Below are 14873 nucleotides of genomic sequence, written 5' to 3'. Positions count from 1 at the left end.
TAAAAATGTCCTGTCTTAGGTCAGTTAGGATCCCCACTTTATTTCAAGAATGTGAAATGTCAGAATAATAGTAGAGAGAATGATTTATTTCAACTTTTATATATCTTTCATCACATTCCCAGTGGGTCAGAAGTTTGCATACTAATTGAGTGTATCTGGTAGCGTTGCCTTTAAATTGTTTAACTTGGGTCAAACGTTTCGGGTAGCCTTTCACAAGCTTCCCACAATAAATTGGGTGGATTTTGGCCCATTCCTCCTGACGGAACTGGTGTAACTGGAGTCAGGTTTGTAGGCCTCCTTGCTCGCACACTTTTTCAGTTCTGCCCACAAATGTTCTATATGATTGAGATCAGGGCTTTGTGATGGCCACTCCAAAACCTTGACTTTGTTGTCCTTAAGCCATTTTGCCACAACTTTATGAAGTATGCTTGGGGTCATTGTCCATTTGGAAGACCCAATTGCAACCAAGCTTTAACTTCCTGACTGGTATCTTGAGATGTTGATTCAATATATCCACATAATTTTCCTACCTCATGATGCCATCTATTTTGTGAAGTGCACCAGTCCCTCCTGCAGCAAAGCACCCCCACAATATGATGCTGCCACCCCCGTGCTTCACGGTTGGGATGGTGTTCTTCGGCTTGCAAGCCTCCCCCTTTTTCCTCCAAACATAACGATGGTCATTATGGCCACACAGTTTCATCAGACCAGAGGACATTTCTCCAAAAAGTACGATCTTTGTCCCCATGTCCAGTTGCAAACCGTAGTCTGGCTTTTATATGGCGGTTTTGGAGCAGTGGCTTCTTCCTTGCTGAGCGGCCTTTCAGGTTATGTCGATATAGGACTCGTTTTACTGTGGATATCAATACTTTTGTACCGGTTTTCTCCAGCATCTTCACAAGGTCCTTTGCTGTTGTTCTGGGATTGATTTGCACTTTTCGCACCAAAGTACATTCATCTCTAGGAGACAGAACGCATCTCCTTCCTGAGCGGTATGACGGCTATGTGGTCCCATGGTGTTTATGCTTGCGTACAATTGTTTGTACAGATGAACGTGGTACCTTCAGTCGTTTGGAAATTGCTCCCAAGGATGAACCAGACATGGAGGTCTACAATTTTTTTTTTAGGTCTTGGCTGATTTCTTCTGATTTTCCCATGATGTCAAGCAAAGAGGCACTGAGTTTGAAGGTAGGCCTTGAAATACATCCACAGATACACCTCCAATTATGTAAATTAGCTTATCAGAAGCTTCTAAAGCCATGACATTTTCTAGAATTTTCCAAGCTGTTTAAAAGCTGTCAACTCAGTGTATGTAAACTTCTGACCCACTGAAATTGTGATACAGTGAATTATAAGTGAAATAATCTGTCTTTATAATTGTAAAGAAAATTACTTGTGTCAAGCACAAAGTAGATATCCTAACCGACTTGCCAAAACTATACTTTGTTAACAAGACATTTGTGGAGTGGTTGAAAAATAAGTTTTAATGACTCCAACCTAAGTGTATGTAAACTTCCGATTTCAACTGTACAGACTTGGAATTACCGGCCACTTTAATAATGGAACCCTAGTCACTTTAATAATGTTTAAATAAAGTTTACATACTGCTTTACCCATCTCATATGTATATACTGTATTCTATTCTACTGTATTTTAATCAATAACATCTGCTGTGTATGTGACCAATAAAATGTGATTTGATGTAGATGCGTATACCAGGTTCAGATTAGTTATTTTATTATTCACTTGAGGTGAAGAAAAAGTAGCAGCTTAGTAGCAGGACCAGAGGAAGGAGAGTCTCTGCTCCTCATGCATAGTCTTCATATTAACTGTCATAACACTTGACCTGCCACCTTGACCTAGATGCAAAGCACAAGTCCTGCCACAGATGGGACATAGCACACTTATACAAGGTGTTGTTGAGGAGAATTCTTCCCGAAAACCTCAACACTGCAGCCAATGCATTCCCATTTCAATTGATTTGTCTGTCTCTCTTTCTCAGTTTCACCTCTCCATCTCGTCTTCATGGAGCACTAGCGTTCATTTTCTCCTGGCAGCTGTCCCAAAAGTTCACCAGCCTCTTGTCTTTGTTGGCGCAGAAGTCAGTGAAGTCTCTGAGCAGGCGGTCAGCCAGCTTCTCGTCCCCAAGCACACCCGTCCTCCAAGCCTTGGTCAGCATGGTATTGTAGGCCCAGTAGTAACCCACCAGCTCTTCCGATCCAAACAGGCCCTGACTGGCTGATGCTGTTGAATTCCTCCTCCTCCGCTGCTGCCCGCTAGAGTACTTCCTCTTGGAGTAGGGCAGCTGGAGGAACACTGTGCCTAGAGAGGGAGGTAGAAGGGGAGCGGGGAGGACAGAGAGGGACAGGAGAACAGTACTGTGAGGGAGGGTGTTAGCGATATCAAAGGGCATATTGAAAAAAAATGTGTGACAGAATTAGAAATGATGCTCATCTTTGTGTTAATATGTGCCTACCTGTTACGTGGATGTATTGAGGTTTGTTCTCTGACGGGAAGTTGAAAGCAGAGGCAGAAAACTTGTCTTGGACAAAACCGAATCTGAGCGAGAGAGGTAAGTGAGAGAATCTTTGGATAAACACCTAAAGCCCTTTGCAGCACATATAGTGCCTCAGAGTTTATTTATAGACATCTCCATCCCATGTTTACAGAGAACAACAAAAACGTTTCTGCCACATACACCAGATAGGTGGAGTGAAATGTGTAGTTTTACAGGGTCAGCCATAGTAGTGCGTCGCCCCTGGAGCAAATTAGGATTAAGAGGCTTGCTCAAGGGCACGTCGACAGATTTTTCACCTTGTCGGCTCGGGTATTCGAACATGCAACCTTTCGGTTACTGGCCCAACGCTCTAACCGCTAAGCTACCTGCTGCCCTCTAAACTATGTATAGAGAATCACCTACCGGTATAGTATGGCCTCCTGAAAGAGCTGCATTCTATCCCAATACGTCTCTGGTTCAAACCCTGTCAAACAATTATCACAGCGGAATAATATAGACAAGCATGAACACCCAAAGCAACACCCAATAAATTGTTTATGCTTCTGCCCCTGAACGTTTACTTACAATCTATGTTAAAAATAGGTACTCTATAAAATGATGGAGACAAACTGTGTACAATGACAGTGGTGTAAAAATCTCCTAGTGTTTCCTCACCCTCAAACAGGTTGTCGCTGCCGTCCCTCAGCAGACGGTGGATGTGGAGAGGGATGAAGAGCTGGGCCCGCAGTGGGTCACCATATAGGTAGGAGGGCAGGGCAAAGGGCACCTCCAGGACGGGCACCAACAGGAACCCACAGGAGGCAGCCTTTCTGTGCCAGCCTTGGACCTGTCGAGATGGGAGTATGGTGGAGAGTCAAGATAAACATGGGTCTTGTTTTCAAACTCTCTCGTCCAAGCAAACAATGTGATGTGTAGTGATGTCGGGAATTAGTGAGCCGTTTTTCGCCCTTATGGTTTAATTATCAGCTGGCATGCCTTGTATGACATCCTGAAATATTTAATTTAGTCGTTTACTACATATCTGTGGCAACATCAAGAAATATGTCAGTAGGTCTTAAAAAGATCTTACATGAAATAATGCTGACAGGAACTTTTAATCTTAGTCTTAATGTGTAGAGTGCTAGACTAACTTTTTGCACTGGTGGCACTACCAACGTTTTCAGTCGATGGCACTAGCACATGATTTGGTCGCACCAATTAAATTGGGCCGTTTTTTGGGGAAGCATTTAGAAATGTAAATTCAAAACAGAGCACGATGAATGAACTGTGCATCGCAATCATTCAACCAAGACTTCGTACCAAACTTTTTGAATACCCATTGCTGTTAGAATACATTTTTATAAAAGCACATTGTGAACCAAAAACAAACGTGACCAGATAACAAAAAATTCACTGCCACCCTAGCGACCAATAAAACATTGTCAAGTCAAAGGGTCGCAAATGCGAGCGTTTTGGTCACAGTTTGAAGCCCTGAGAGTGTCTCTAGTGAGTCAATGGACATTCCCCCTCTGTCTGTCCTCGTCTTACCATCTCAAAGAGAACAGCTGCAGTGACGGCCATCCAGTGCAGCTTGACCTCGAAGGCAGCATTGAGGGAGAAGTTGCCATGATAATAGCAGCTGCACCACTCGGTGCGGTCGCTACGATTGTTAACGTCCACATCCAAGGTGACTGTCTTCTGCTCTGGAACAGTGGCAGCTGAGGAGAGAGACAAGGAGGGAGGGGAGAGAGAGAGCAAGGGAGTAGAGGGACAGGCCCAGAGATCAGGCCCAAAGGGAGAGATGGTTGTAGAGATGGACAGGCAGGAAGAGGACATTTACATGGATATTATGAGATTAAGAGGATGAGAGTTGTTGGAGTATATGGCATATGGTACAAATGTTTGTGATGGAGTTAGAAACTTCACGAAGAATGTTAGTAAGTTATCGAAAGTCAGTGAAGCCACAATATTCCACCATAGCATCCTCTCTTGCCCTGAAATACCTCTTATGCTCAGAATCTCTCTCCAGGGTTGGGGTCAATTCCATGTCAATTCCAGTCAATTCAGGAAGTACACCGAAATTCCAATTCAATTTCTCTTCAACATCTTTCAGTTAGGACAATTTGGAATTTGTTTTACCTTGTGAATTGACCCCAAACCTGTTCTGTACTGACTATGTGCTAAGGATGCATACATCACAATTCTTTAGAAATTATGATTTGTTTGTCCATATGATTATTTAATTCTGAAAAGGTTAGCGTGTTATTTTTTTTTTAAAATTAAAAATAGGCCTATAGGTTTTAAATTACCAGTACACTGTTAATCACTGGAGACAACACAAACATGGTCATCATGACAAACATACGCATACAATAAATTCTTTCTACAGCTAGATTTTGGTGTCATTGTTTCATGATTTGCTGGAGAGGAACCATTGAGTTTATGTATAAATTACTATATTTTAATGGTACTGAATTATGATTCACAACTCATATTAATCTCACAGAAAAGTGTCCAAATAAACCAGATTTTATGGGAGAAAAGTTTTTGCATTTATGTTTTCAGCAATGTTGGGTACAATGACCATATCTGTTTTCTGAGCAGATGGGGGCATAGCCTACTGTTAGGGGTGTTTCTCTCCCAGTGTCAGACATTTTCATGGCAATAAGCTGGTTTATATAAACCAGAAATCCATTCCAAACTCATCAGTAATTTAAAGGGGCAATCCTTAGTTGAAACAATTACAAAGCGGTCACCCTGCTTTGGAAAAAGCTGAGGGATGGGCCTGGAGAAATGTAACCACTCTCAAATGAATAGACAGAGCTATGGATGCCCCCCCGCACCTCTCTGATTCAGAGCAGTTGAGTTAAATGCATTCAGTTGTGCAGCTGACTAGATATCCCCCTTTCCCTACTTTATAAATCCAAAAATGCATGTAGCAACTACAGATTGCCTCTAAATTGCTGTAAAAGTGGCAGCATAAACAGCATCAAATCACAGTAAGAAAAATCACAGTGAGACAGAGAAAGAAGGATTGGTGAAGAATCCCTAAATGCATTAACATTCTCACAACATTTTATAGTGGAAACGCATTAAATAGTATAGAGAGAAAAAGCAAAGAGGACAGTGCACTGCACACCACTGCACTACTGTACACAGCCACTACTACCACACCATGCACTAAACACTACCACACCAACTAGTTCTCTAATTGGACGGAAAAGAGAACTACCACACCAATTACTGCTCTAATTGGAAGAAGTAGATGCAAATCACATCCATCAGCGATCTGATTGGATGGAGTTGTTTTCAAATCAGTCAACAGCGGCACGAGTACAACCATTAGATGTAATATGTACTGTACTTTACATACTGACATGCCAATTCAAGCTCCAACTGGAGGCAGAGGGGGTTGGGATGAGAATGGGAAGAGGTTTAGGTGTGCCACCAACCCAAGCTCTGCAAGCTGGAGTAGATAGATCACCAGCAATCACATGCAGCCCTGTTGTTGCCCGTATGGGGGATGGGTACTGAGGTCCAATGCCTTGTGTCACACAGAAGGAACAATGTCACCAGGATAATTATTAGTTCAGATGGCAAGTCATTGATTCAATGATGTGAGAGCAACGTTGCGATGGTGAGAAATTCAAGTCATGGAAAGTACTTCAAGAGTCAACTTGTCATTAGTATATCATGAATCATAGGCCAATTATTCAAACCTAAGAATAAATTAGCGAGAGTTTGATGGTTTTGATGGATGTTTCGTAAGTTCCCTGAATGCCTCAATCAAATAGAATAGTAGCTCCTCAGTTATGGAATGATAAGTTAGAGATCAGCTTTTAACAAGTTCCTAATGATTTTTGGGAACTTATTGTCAACAATACAAACCAAGTTAATGGAAAAATGTCTAACAGGATCTCAACCAACCATGTCCCAATCTGATGACCAAGTTAGCACCACTTCATATTTGCATACGGAGGCATGCAGGAATCTTGTCTGGTGGCTCTGTGTGACACCTGCTATGGGACCCTCCCTCCCAAACCCCTGAGGGCCTGTTCCAGGGTATGTGTCTAAACCCCTGAGGGCCTGTTCCAGGGTATGTGTCTAAACCCCTGAGGGCCTGTTCCAGGGTATGTGTCTAAACCCCTGAGGGCCTGTTCCAGGGTATGTGTCTGACTGGAAGGGACGGGGGAGGCATGCTCATTCTGATTGTGGGGGGGGAGGGAGTCATGCCCATTTTTGGGTGGGGTTGAGGTGGGTGGGCTGAGGCTCAGCTCTGGGGAGGAGCAGCCTGTGTGTACCTAGCAGTGCTGCGGCCTGGCTGCGTCCTCCAAAGCTGCGGCTGAAGGAGCTGTGCCTACTTGCATAAGAGGCGGGCCGGCTGGGCAGCCAGGGCAGAAGGAAGGCCGGGAGGTCACAAGGTCGACGCTCCTCCAGGACGAAAGCCACCTCAAACCACTTCCTCTGAAACAGGGCAAAGTCCTCCAGGGCTGCCGTTGACCAGCCCTGTGCCACAGGAGGGGGCAGCTGGGATGTAGGGCCTGGAGTACAGTAGAGATGGAGAGATAGATGTATGGTTATTATTGAGTCCGGTTAGTTGTTCTCGAAATGAGAACAATCAATATCGGCATGACTGAGAATCAATGACTGGAAAGAAGTCAGTGTGTGGAGCAGGCAGGGTTGGGGTCAATTCTACGACAATTTAGAAAGTAAACCAAATTCGCTGCATTGAAAAGCAAAGAGAGTTGGAATTTCAGTGCACTTCCTGAATTGACTGGAATTGAAATGGAATTGACCCCATGTCTGGTGGGCAGCATGGAGGACTACCTTGTCCCAGGAGAGCAAACCAACGTTAAAATTATACATTTTCAGATTAGCTTTGTGCAGACTAAGTGTCTCTTTAACCTCGCTCGCTGTCTTTCTCTGCCACTATCCTGTAGAAGTAGAAGCCATAGACAAAGGTCCTCATGGCATCCCCCGATGCATGGGCAACCAGGCCCTCATCCAGCATCTTCTACAGAAACACAGGGGACACAGCAATACTGTTAAAAACACAAACACACAAATGCTGGCTTCACTACATACAGTGTGTATCCGGCACATGCTTTAACAAAACCAGATAAACATATACCTACCTGCATGATGTCGACAGCCATGCCTTGTGTGGCCACACCCTCTACGTTGTTGACCAGCCAATGGACGATCTCAGCACTGATGAAGCAGTTAGGCGGCAGGCCCTTCTGCTCAGGTAGAAGCTGCACACCTGTTCTATATATATATATCACATAACAGGACAGAACACTAGCTCAAACACACCCATCTAACTGCAGGGACAACAACAAACCATACCTAAAACACTTGAGGTATGTGTTGTGGTTCACGCCAACACACACTTGTTTTACCATCCTTGTGGGGACAAAACAATTGATTTCCACTCCAAATCTTATTTTCCCCTAACCTAACCTTACCTTAACTCTAAGCCTAAAAAAGCTTTTTTTCTTATGGGGACCGGCGATATGTTCCCACTTGGCGGAATTTTCCTTGTTTTACTATCCTTGTAAACACACACACACACACACACACACACACACACACACACACACACACGGTCTTACGTGGGGTGTTTGATGGCCTCTAGTATTTCCATCAGGGTGGAGGATGAGGACAAACACAAGGCTCCAGTACCAGACTGTCCACTGTAAACACAGACATAAAAGTCTGGTTAACATAACACTTTCCAATTAGAAACATGATTTTGAACACTTGACATTTGAAAAACTGTATTTCTTTCCCACCTGGTTTCTGTGGCTAAGCTGGGTCCTGTGTCCCCTGTTGCCTGGGCTGCAGCCCCACTGGTCGCCACCACCCCAGCCCCTACCTGACCACCTTTGTCTGTGGCTCCTCCTTCAGCAGGATCTGTAGAAACCTACAGGCCAATCACCAAAGGTTAGAATGAAGTCAAACAATGTCAGGCAGTCACTCTGCTGCATTCTATTTATTTCATTACATATCAAATCACTCCTGGTCTCATGAAGAGGATAACTCGCATCTGGGATACATTACCATGGTTGACTTGGCTCAAATCTGCCAGTTACTAGTGTAATGTGTGGTCTCTTCACAAACAACAAACGATGTGTCTATGGTAGACACATGCAGATTTCATGCCAGAAGGACAGTGCAGGATGCAAGTTAACAAAATAGCTACACGGGCTGAGTTTACCTTGTATCTTTATTGACCTATGTATGTGCACACTCACAGGGCCCTACATAAACTTACACACTATCATTCCAACACACACACCCGCACACCCACTCCATCATTTGCTGACACACACATAATATGCACATACATTTATACTGACTCGACAAACCCGCACACCCACTCACGTCTGCTGATGCTACTCTGTTTATATATTATCCTGATGCCTAGTCCCCTTACCCCAATACATATCTACCTTCATCACTCCAGTATCACTGCACATGTACAGTGCATTCGGAAAGTATACAGGCCACTTGAATTATTTCACATTTTGTTACGTAACAGCCTTATTTTAAAATGAATTTAAAAAAAATTCCCTCATCAATCTACAAACAATACCCCATAATGACGAAGAAAAAACAGGATTTTAGACATTTTTGCAAATGTATTATCAACAAAAAACAGAAATAAGTTATTTACCTAAGTATTCAGACCCTTTGCTATGAGACTCAAAATTGAGCTCAGGTGCATCCTGTTTCCATTGAACATCCTTGGGATGTTTCTACACCTTGACTGGAGTCCACCTGTGGTAAATTCAATTGATTGGACATTATTTGGAAAGACACACAGCTGACTATATAAGCTCCCCACAGTTGACAGTGCATGCCAGAGCAAAAACCAAGCATTGAGGTGGAAGGAATTGTCCATAGAGCTTTGAGACAGGATTGTGTCGAGGCACAGATCTGGGGAAGGGTATCAAAACATTCTGCAGCATTGAAGGTCCCCAAGAACACAGTGGCCTCCATCATTCTTAAATGGAAGAAGTTTGGAACCACTAAGACTCTTCCTAGAGCTGGCCACCCAGCCAAACTGAGCAATCGGGGGAGAAGGGCCTTCGTCAGGGAGGTGACCAAGAACCTGATGGTCACTCTGACAGAGCTCCAGAGCTGCTCTGTGGAGATGGGAGAACCTTCCAGAAGGACAACCATCTCTGCAGCAGTCCACCAATCAGGCCTTTATGGTAGAGTGGCCAGACGGAAGCCACTTCTCAGTAAAAGGCACATGATAGCCCGCTTGGAGTTTACCAAAACACTCCTGAAGGACTCTCAGACCATGAGAAACAAGATTCTCTGGTCTGACGAAACCAAGATTCAACTCTTTGGCCTGAATGCCAAGTGTCACATCTGGAGGAAACCTGGCACCGTCCCTATGGTGAAGCATGATGGTGGCAGCATCACGCTGTGGGGATCTTTTTCAGTGGCAGGGACTGGGAGACTAGTCAGGATCGAGGCAAAGATGAAAGGAGCAAAGTATAGAGCGATCCTTGATTACAGGCAACATCCTGCCGCTAAAGCTGCCGTTTTCAAGGTGCGGGACACTAATCCGGATGCTTATAAGAAATCCCGCTACGCCCTCAGATGAACCATCAAACAGGCAAAGCATCAATCCAGGATTAAGATTGAATCCTACTACACTGGCTCTGACGCTCGTCAGATGTGGCAGGGCTTGAAAACTATTATGGACTACAAAGGGAAACCTAGCCGCGAGCTGCCCAGTGAAGTGAGCCTTCCAGACAAGCTAAATGCCTTTTTTGATCGCAAAGAGGCAAGTAACACTGAAGCATGCATGAGAGCACCAGCTATTCCAGATGACTATGGGAACACGCTCTCCTTGGGCCGATATGAGCTAGACCTTTCAACATTCACAAAGCTGCGGGGCCAGACGAATTACCAGGACGTATACTCAAAACTTGCGCGAACCAATTGGCAAGTGTCTTCACTGACATTTTCAACCTCTCACCTAGTCTGTAATACCTACATGTTTCAAACAGACCACCATAGTCCCTGTGCCCAAGAAAGCAAAGGTAACCTGCCTAAATGATTACCGCCCCGTAGCATTCACATCGATAGCCATGAAGTGCTTTGAAAGGCTGGTCATGGCTCACATCAACACAATCATGCCAGAAACACTAGACACACTCCAATTCGCATAGCGCTCCAACAGATCCACAGATGACGCAATCTCAATCCACACTGCTCTTTCCCACCTTGGCAAAAATAATACCTATGTAAGAATGCTGTTCATTGACTACAGCTCAGCTTTCAACACCATAGTGCCACCAAAGCTCATCACTAAGCTAAGAAACCTGGGACTGAACACCTCCCTCTGCAACTGGTTCCTGGACTTCCTGATGGGTCGCCCCCAGGTGGTAAGGGTAGGCAACAACACATTTGCCACACTTATCCTCAACATCAAGGCCCCTCAAGGGTGAGTGCTTAGTCCCCTCCTGTACGCCATGTTTACCCATGACTCCAACACCATCATTAAGTTTGCTGACACCACAGTGGAAGGCCTGATCACCGACAACGATGAGACAGCCTATAGGGAGGAGGTCAGAGACCTGGCAGTGTGGTGCCAGGACAACAACCTCTCCCTCAATGTGAGCAAGACAAAGGAGCTGATTGTGGACTATAGGAAAAGGAGGGCCGAACAGGCCCGAATTAACATCAACGGGGCTGAAGTGGAGCAGGTGGAGAGTTAAGTTCCTTGGTGTTTACATCAACGAACTATCATGGTCCAAACACACCAAGACAGTTGTGAAGAGGGCACGACAACACCTTTCCCCCTCAGGAGACTGAAACAGCTGCACCAGAGAGCATCACTGCCTGGTAGGGCAACTGCTCGACATCTGACCGTAAGGAGCTACAGAGGGCATTGCGTATGGCCCAGTACATCACTGGGGCCAAGCTTCCTGCCATTCAGGACCTAAACTCAGCAAAAAAGGACCGTCTTTCAAAGATAATTCTTAAAAATCCAAAAAAACTTCACAGATCTTCATTGTAAAGGGTTTAAACACTGTTTCCCATTCTTGTTCAATGAACCATAAACAATTAATGAACATGCACCTGTGGAAAGATCGTTAAGACACTAACAGCTTACAGACGGTAGGCAATTAAGGTCATAGTCATGAAAACTTAGGACACTGAAAAGGCCTTTCTACTGACTCTGAAAAACACCAAAAGAACGATGCCCAGGGTCCCTGCTCATCTGCGTGAATGTGCCTTAGGCATGCTGCAAGGAGGCATGAGGACTGCAGAGTGGCCAGGGCAATAAACTGCAATGTCCATACTGTGAGACGCCTAAGAGACAGCGCTACAGTGAGACAGGACGGACAGCCGACCGTCCTCGCAGTGGCAGACCACGTGTAACAACACCTGCACAGGATCGGTACATCCAAACATCACACCTGCGAGACAAGTACAGGATGGCAACAACAACTGCCCGAGTTACACCAGGAACGCACAATCCCTCTATCAGTGCTGACTGTCCGCAATGGGCTGAGAGAGTCTGGGCTGAGGGTTTGTAGGCCTGTTGTAAGGCAGGTTCTCACCAGACATCACCGGCAACAGCGTCGCCTATGGGCACAAACCCACCGTCGCTGGACCAGACAGGACTGGCAAAAAGTGCTCTTCAATGGCGGGTCGGGGTTTTTGTCTCACCAGGGGTGAAGGTCGGATTTGTGTTTATCATCAAAGGAATGAGCTTTACGCCGAGGCCTGTACTCTGGAGCGGGATCAATTTGGAGGTGGAGGGTCCGTCATGGTCTGGAGCGGTGTGTCACAGCATCATCGGACTGAGCTTGTTGTCATTGCAGGCAATCTCAACGCTATGCGTTACAGGGAAGACATCCTCCTCCCTCATGTGGTACCCTTCCTGCAGGCTCATCCTGACATGACCCTCCAGCATGACAATGCCACCAGCTATACTGCGCATTCTGTGTGTGATTTCCTGCAAGACAGGAATGTCAGTGTTCTGCCATGGCCAACGAAGAGCCCGGATCTCAATCCCATTGAGCACATCTGGGAACTGTTGTATCGGAGGGTGAGGGCTAGGGCCATTCCCTCCAGAAATGTCCAGGAAATTGCAAGTGCCTTGGTGGAAGAGCGGGGTAACATCTCACAGCAAGAACTGGCAAATCTGGTGCAGTCCATGAGGAGATGCATTGCAGTACTTAATGCAGCTAGTGGCCACACCAGATACTGACTGTTACTTATGATTTTGACCCCCCCTTTGTTCAGGGACACATTATTCAATTTCTGTTAGTCACATGTCTGTGGAACTTGTTCAGTTTATGTCTCAGTTGTTGAATCTTATATTCATACATATTTACGCGTTAAGTTTGCTGAAAATAAACGCATTTGACAATGAAAGGACATTTCCCCCCCGAGTTCATATAATAGGCAGCGTCAGAGGAAAGCCCATAAAATTGTCAAAGACTCCAGTCACCCAAGTCATAGACTGTTTTCTCTGCTACCGCACGGCAAGCGGTGCTGGAGCGCCAAGTCCAGGACCAAAAGGCTCCTTAACAGCTTCTACCCCCAAGCCATAAGACTGCTGAACAATTCATCAAAAGGCCACCCTGACTGCTTACATTGACTGACCACCCCCCCACTTGTTTTTACACTGCTGCTACTCAATGTTTATTATCTATACATAATCACTTTACAAATTACCTCGACTAACCTGTACCCCCGCACATTGACTTGGTACCGGTACCTCCTGTATATAGCCTCGTTAATGTTATGTAAATATCTTATGTTAATTTTAGATTTTTTTTACTTTAGTTTATTTATAAAATATTTTCTTAACTCTATTTCTTGAACTGCATTGCTGGTTAAGGGCTTGTAAGTAAGCATTTCACTGTAAGGTCTACACCTATTGTATTTGGCACAGGTGACATAACATTTGATTTGATGAAAACCTGCTCCAGAGCGTTCAGGACCTCAGCCTGGGGCGAAGGTTCACCTTCCAACAGGACGACAACCCTAAGCATACATCCAAGACAACACAGGAGTGGCTTCGGGACAAGTCTCTGAATGTCATTAAGTCAGAGCCCGGACTTGAACCCAATCGAACATCTCTGGAGAGACCTGAAAATAGCTGTGCAGCGACACTCCCATTGTCATTATGGGCCATTATGTGTTAATTGATGGGGGGGAAACAATTTAATCCATTTCAGAATAAGGCTGTAACTTAAAATGTATAAAAAGTCAAGGGGTCTGAATACTTTCCGAATGCACTGTAAATATTGGACTTTTTAATATACAGTACCAGTCAAAAGTTTGGACACACCTACTCATTCCAGGGTTTTTCATATTTAAAAAAATATTTTCTATATTGTAGAATAATAGTGAAGGCATCAAAACTAAGAAATAACACATATCGAATCATGTAGTAACCAAAAAAGGGTTAAACAAATCTAAATATATTTTACATTTGAGATTATTCAAAGTAGCCAACCTTTGCCTCAATTCCAGCTTTGCACACTCTTGCCATTCTCTCAACCAGCTTCATGAGGTAGTCACTTGGAATGCATTTCAAATAACAGGTGTGCCTTGTGAAAAGTTAATTTGTGGAATTTCTTTCCTTAATGCGTTTGAGCTAATTAGTTGTGTTGTGACAAGGTAGGGGTAGGTATACAGAAGATGGTCTTTTACCAAATATGACTAAGTCCATATTATGGCAAGAACACCTCAAATAAGCAAATAGAAACAACAGTCCATCATGACTTTAAGACATGAAGGTCAGTCAATCCACAAAATTAAAAACGTTGAAACTTTCTTCAAGTGCAGTCGCTAAAACCATCAAGCTCCATGATGAAACTGGCTCTCATGAGGACCGCCACAGGAAAGGAAAACCCAGAGTTACCTCTGCTGAAGAGGATAAATTCATTAGAATAACTGCACCCCAAATAAATGCTTCACAGAGTTCATGTAACAGACACATCGCAACATCAACTGTTCAGAGGAGACTGCGTGAATCAGGCCTTCATGATCGAACAAAAACCCCAACAAAAACACTACTAAAGGACACCAATAATAAAAAAATACTATCTTGGGCCAAGAAACACAAGCAATGGACATTAGACTGGTGGAAATCTGTCCTTTGGTCTGATGAGTCCAAATTTGAGATTTTTGGTTCCAACCGCCGTGTCTTTGTGAGACGCAGAGTAGGGTGAACGGATGATCTCCGCATGCGTGGTTCCCACCGTGAAGCATGGAGGAGGAGGTATGATGGTGTGGGGGTGCTTTGTTGATGACACTGTCTGTGATTTATTTAGAATTCAAGGCACACTTAACAAGAATGGCTACCACAGCATTCTTTAGCGATACACCA

The 14873-nt window shown here is 44.4% G+C and overlaps 1 protein-coding gene across 9 annotated transcripts in view; it reads right to left on the bottom strand.

Annotated features, from left to right (window-relative positions):
* Positions 1-1720: 1720 nt before the first annotated feature.
* depdc5 (DEP domain containing 5, GATOR1 subcomplex subunit) overlaps positions 1721-14873 on the bottom strand; it is a 28886-nt gene continuing 15733 nt past the window's right edge. For 5 of the 9 annotated variants that reach the window (XM_014131491.2, XM_045690357.1, XM_045690352.1 and 2 more), the window contains 10 exons: positions 8293-8423; positions 8113-8193; positions 7633-7765; positions 7403-7511; positions 6799-7038; positions 4046-4215; positions 3173-3344; positions 2921-2981; positions 2477-2559; positions 1721-2322 (listed from right to left, as the gene is read on the bottom strand). In XM_014131491.2, the coding sequence (XP_013986966.2) occupies positions 2024-2322; positions 2477-2559; positions 2921-2981; positions 3173-3344; positions 4046-4215; positions 6799-7038; positions 7403-7511; positions 7633-7765; positions 8113-8193; positions 8293-8423 (1479 nt within the window). In that variant the 3' untranslated portion in view covers positions 1721-2023. Of the gene's footprint in view, positions 2323-2476; positions 2560-2920; positions 2982-3172; positions 3345-4045; positions 4216-4773; positions 6042-6798; positions 7039-7402; positions 7512-7632; positions 7766-8112; positions 8194-8292; positions 8424-14873 lie in introns of those variants that run through there. The other 4 variants (XR_001319568.2, XR_001319569.2, XM_014131499.2 and 1 more) reach the window with 3 other exon arrangements.

Source organism: Salmo salar, chromosome ssa01 (assembly GCF_905237065.1).
Source record: "Salmo salar chromosome ssa01, Ssal_v3.1, whole genome shotgun sequence".
Classification (NCBI taxonomy): Eukaryota; Metazoa; Chordata; class Actinopteri; order Salmoniformes; family Salmonidae; genus Salmo; species Salmo salar.
The sequence above is the reverse complement of the archived record's forward strand: the minus strand, read 5'-3'. Positions and strand labels throughout refer to the sequence as shown.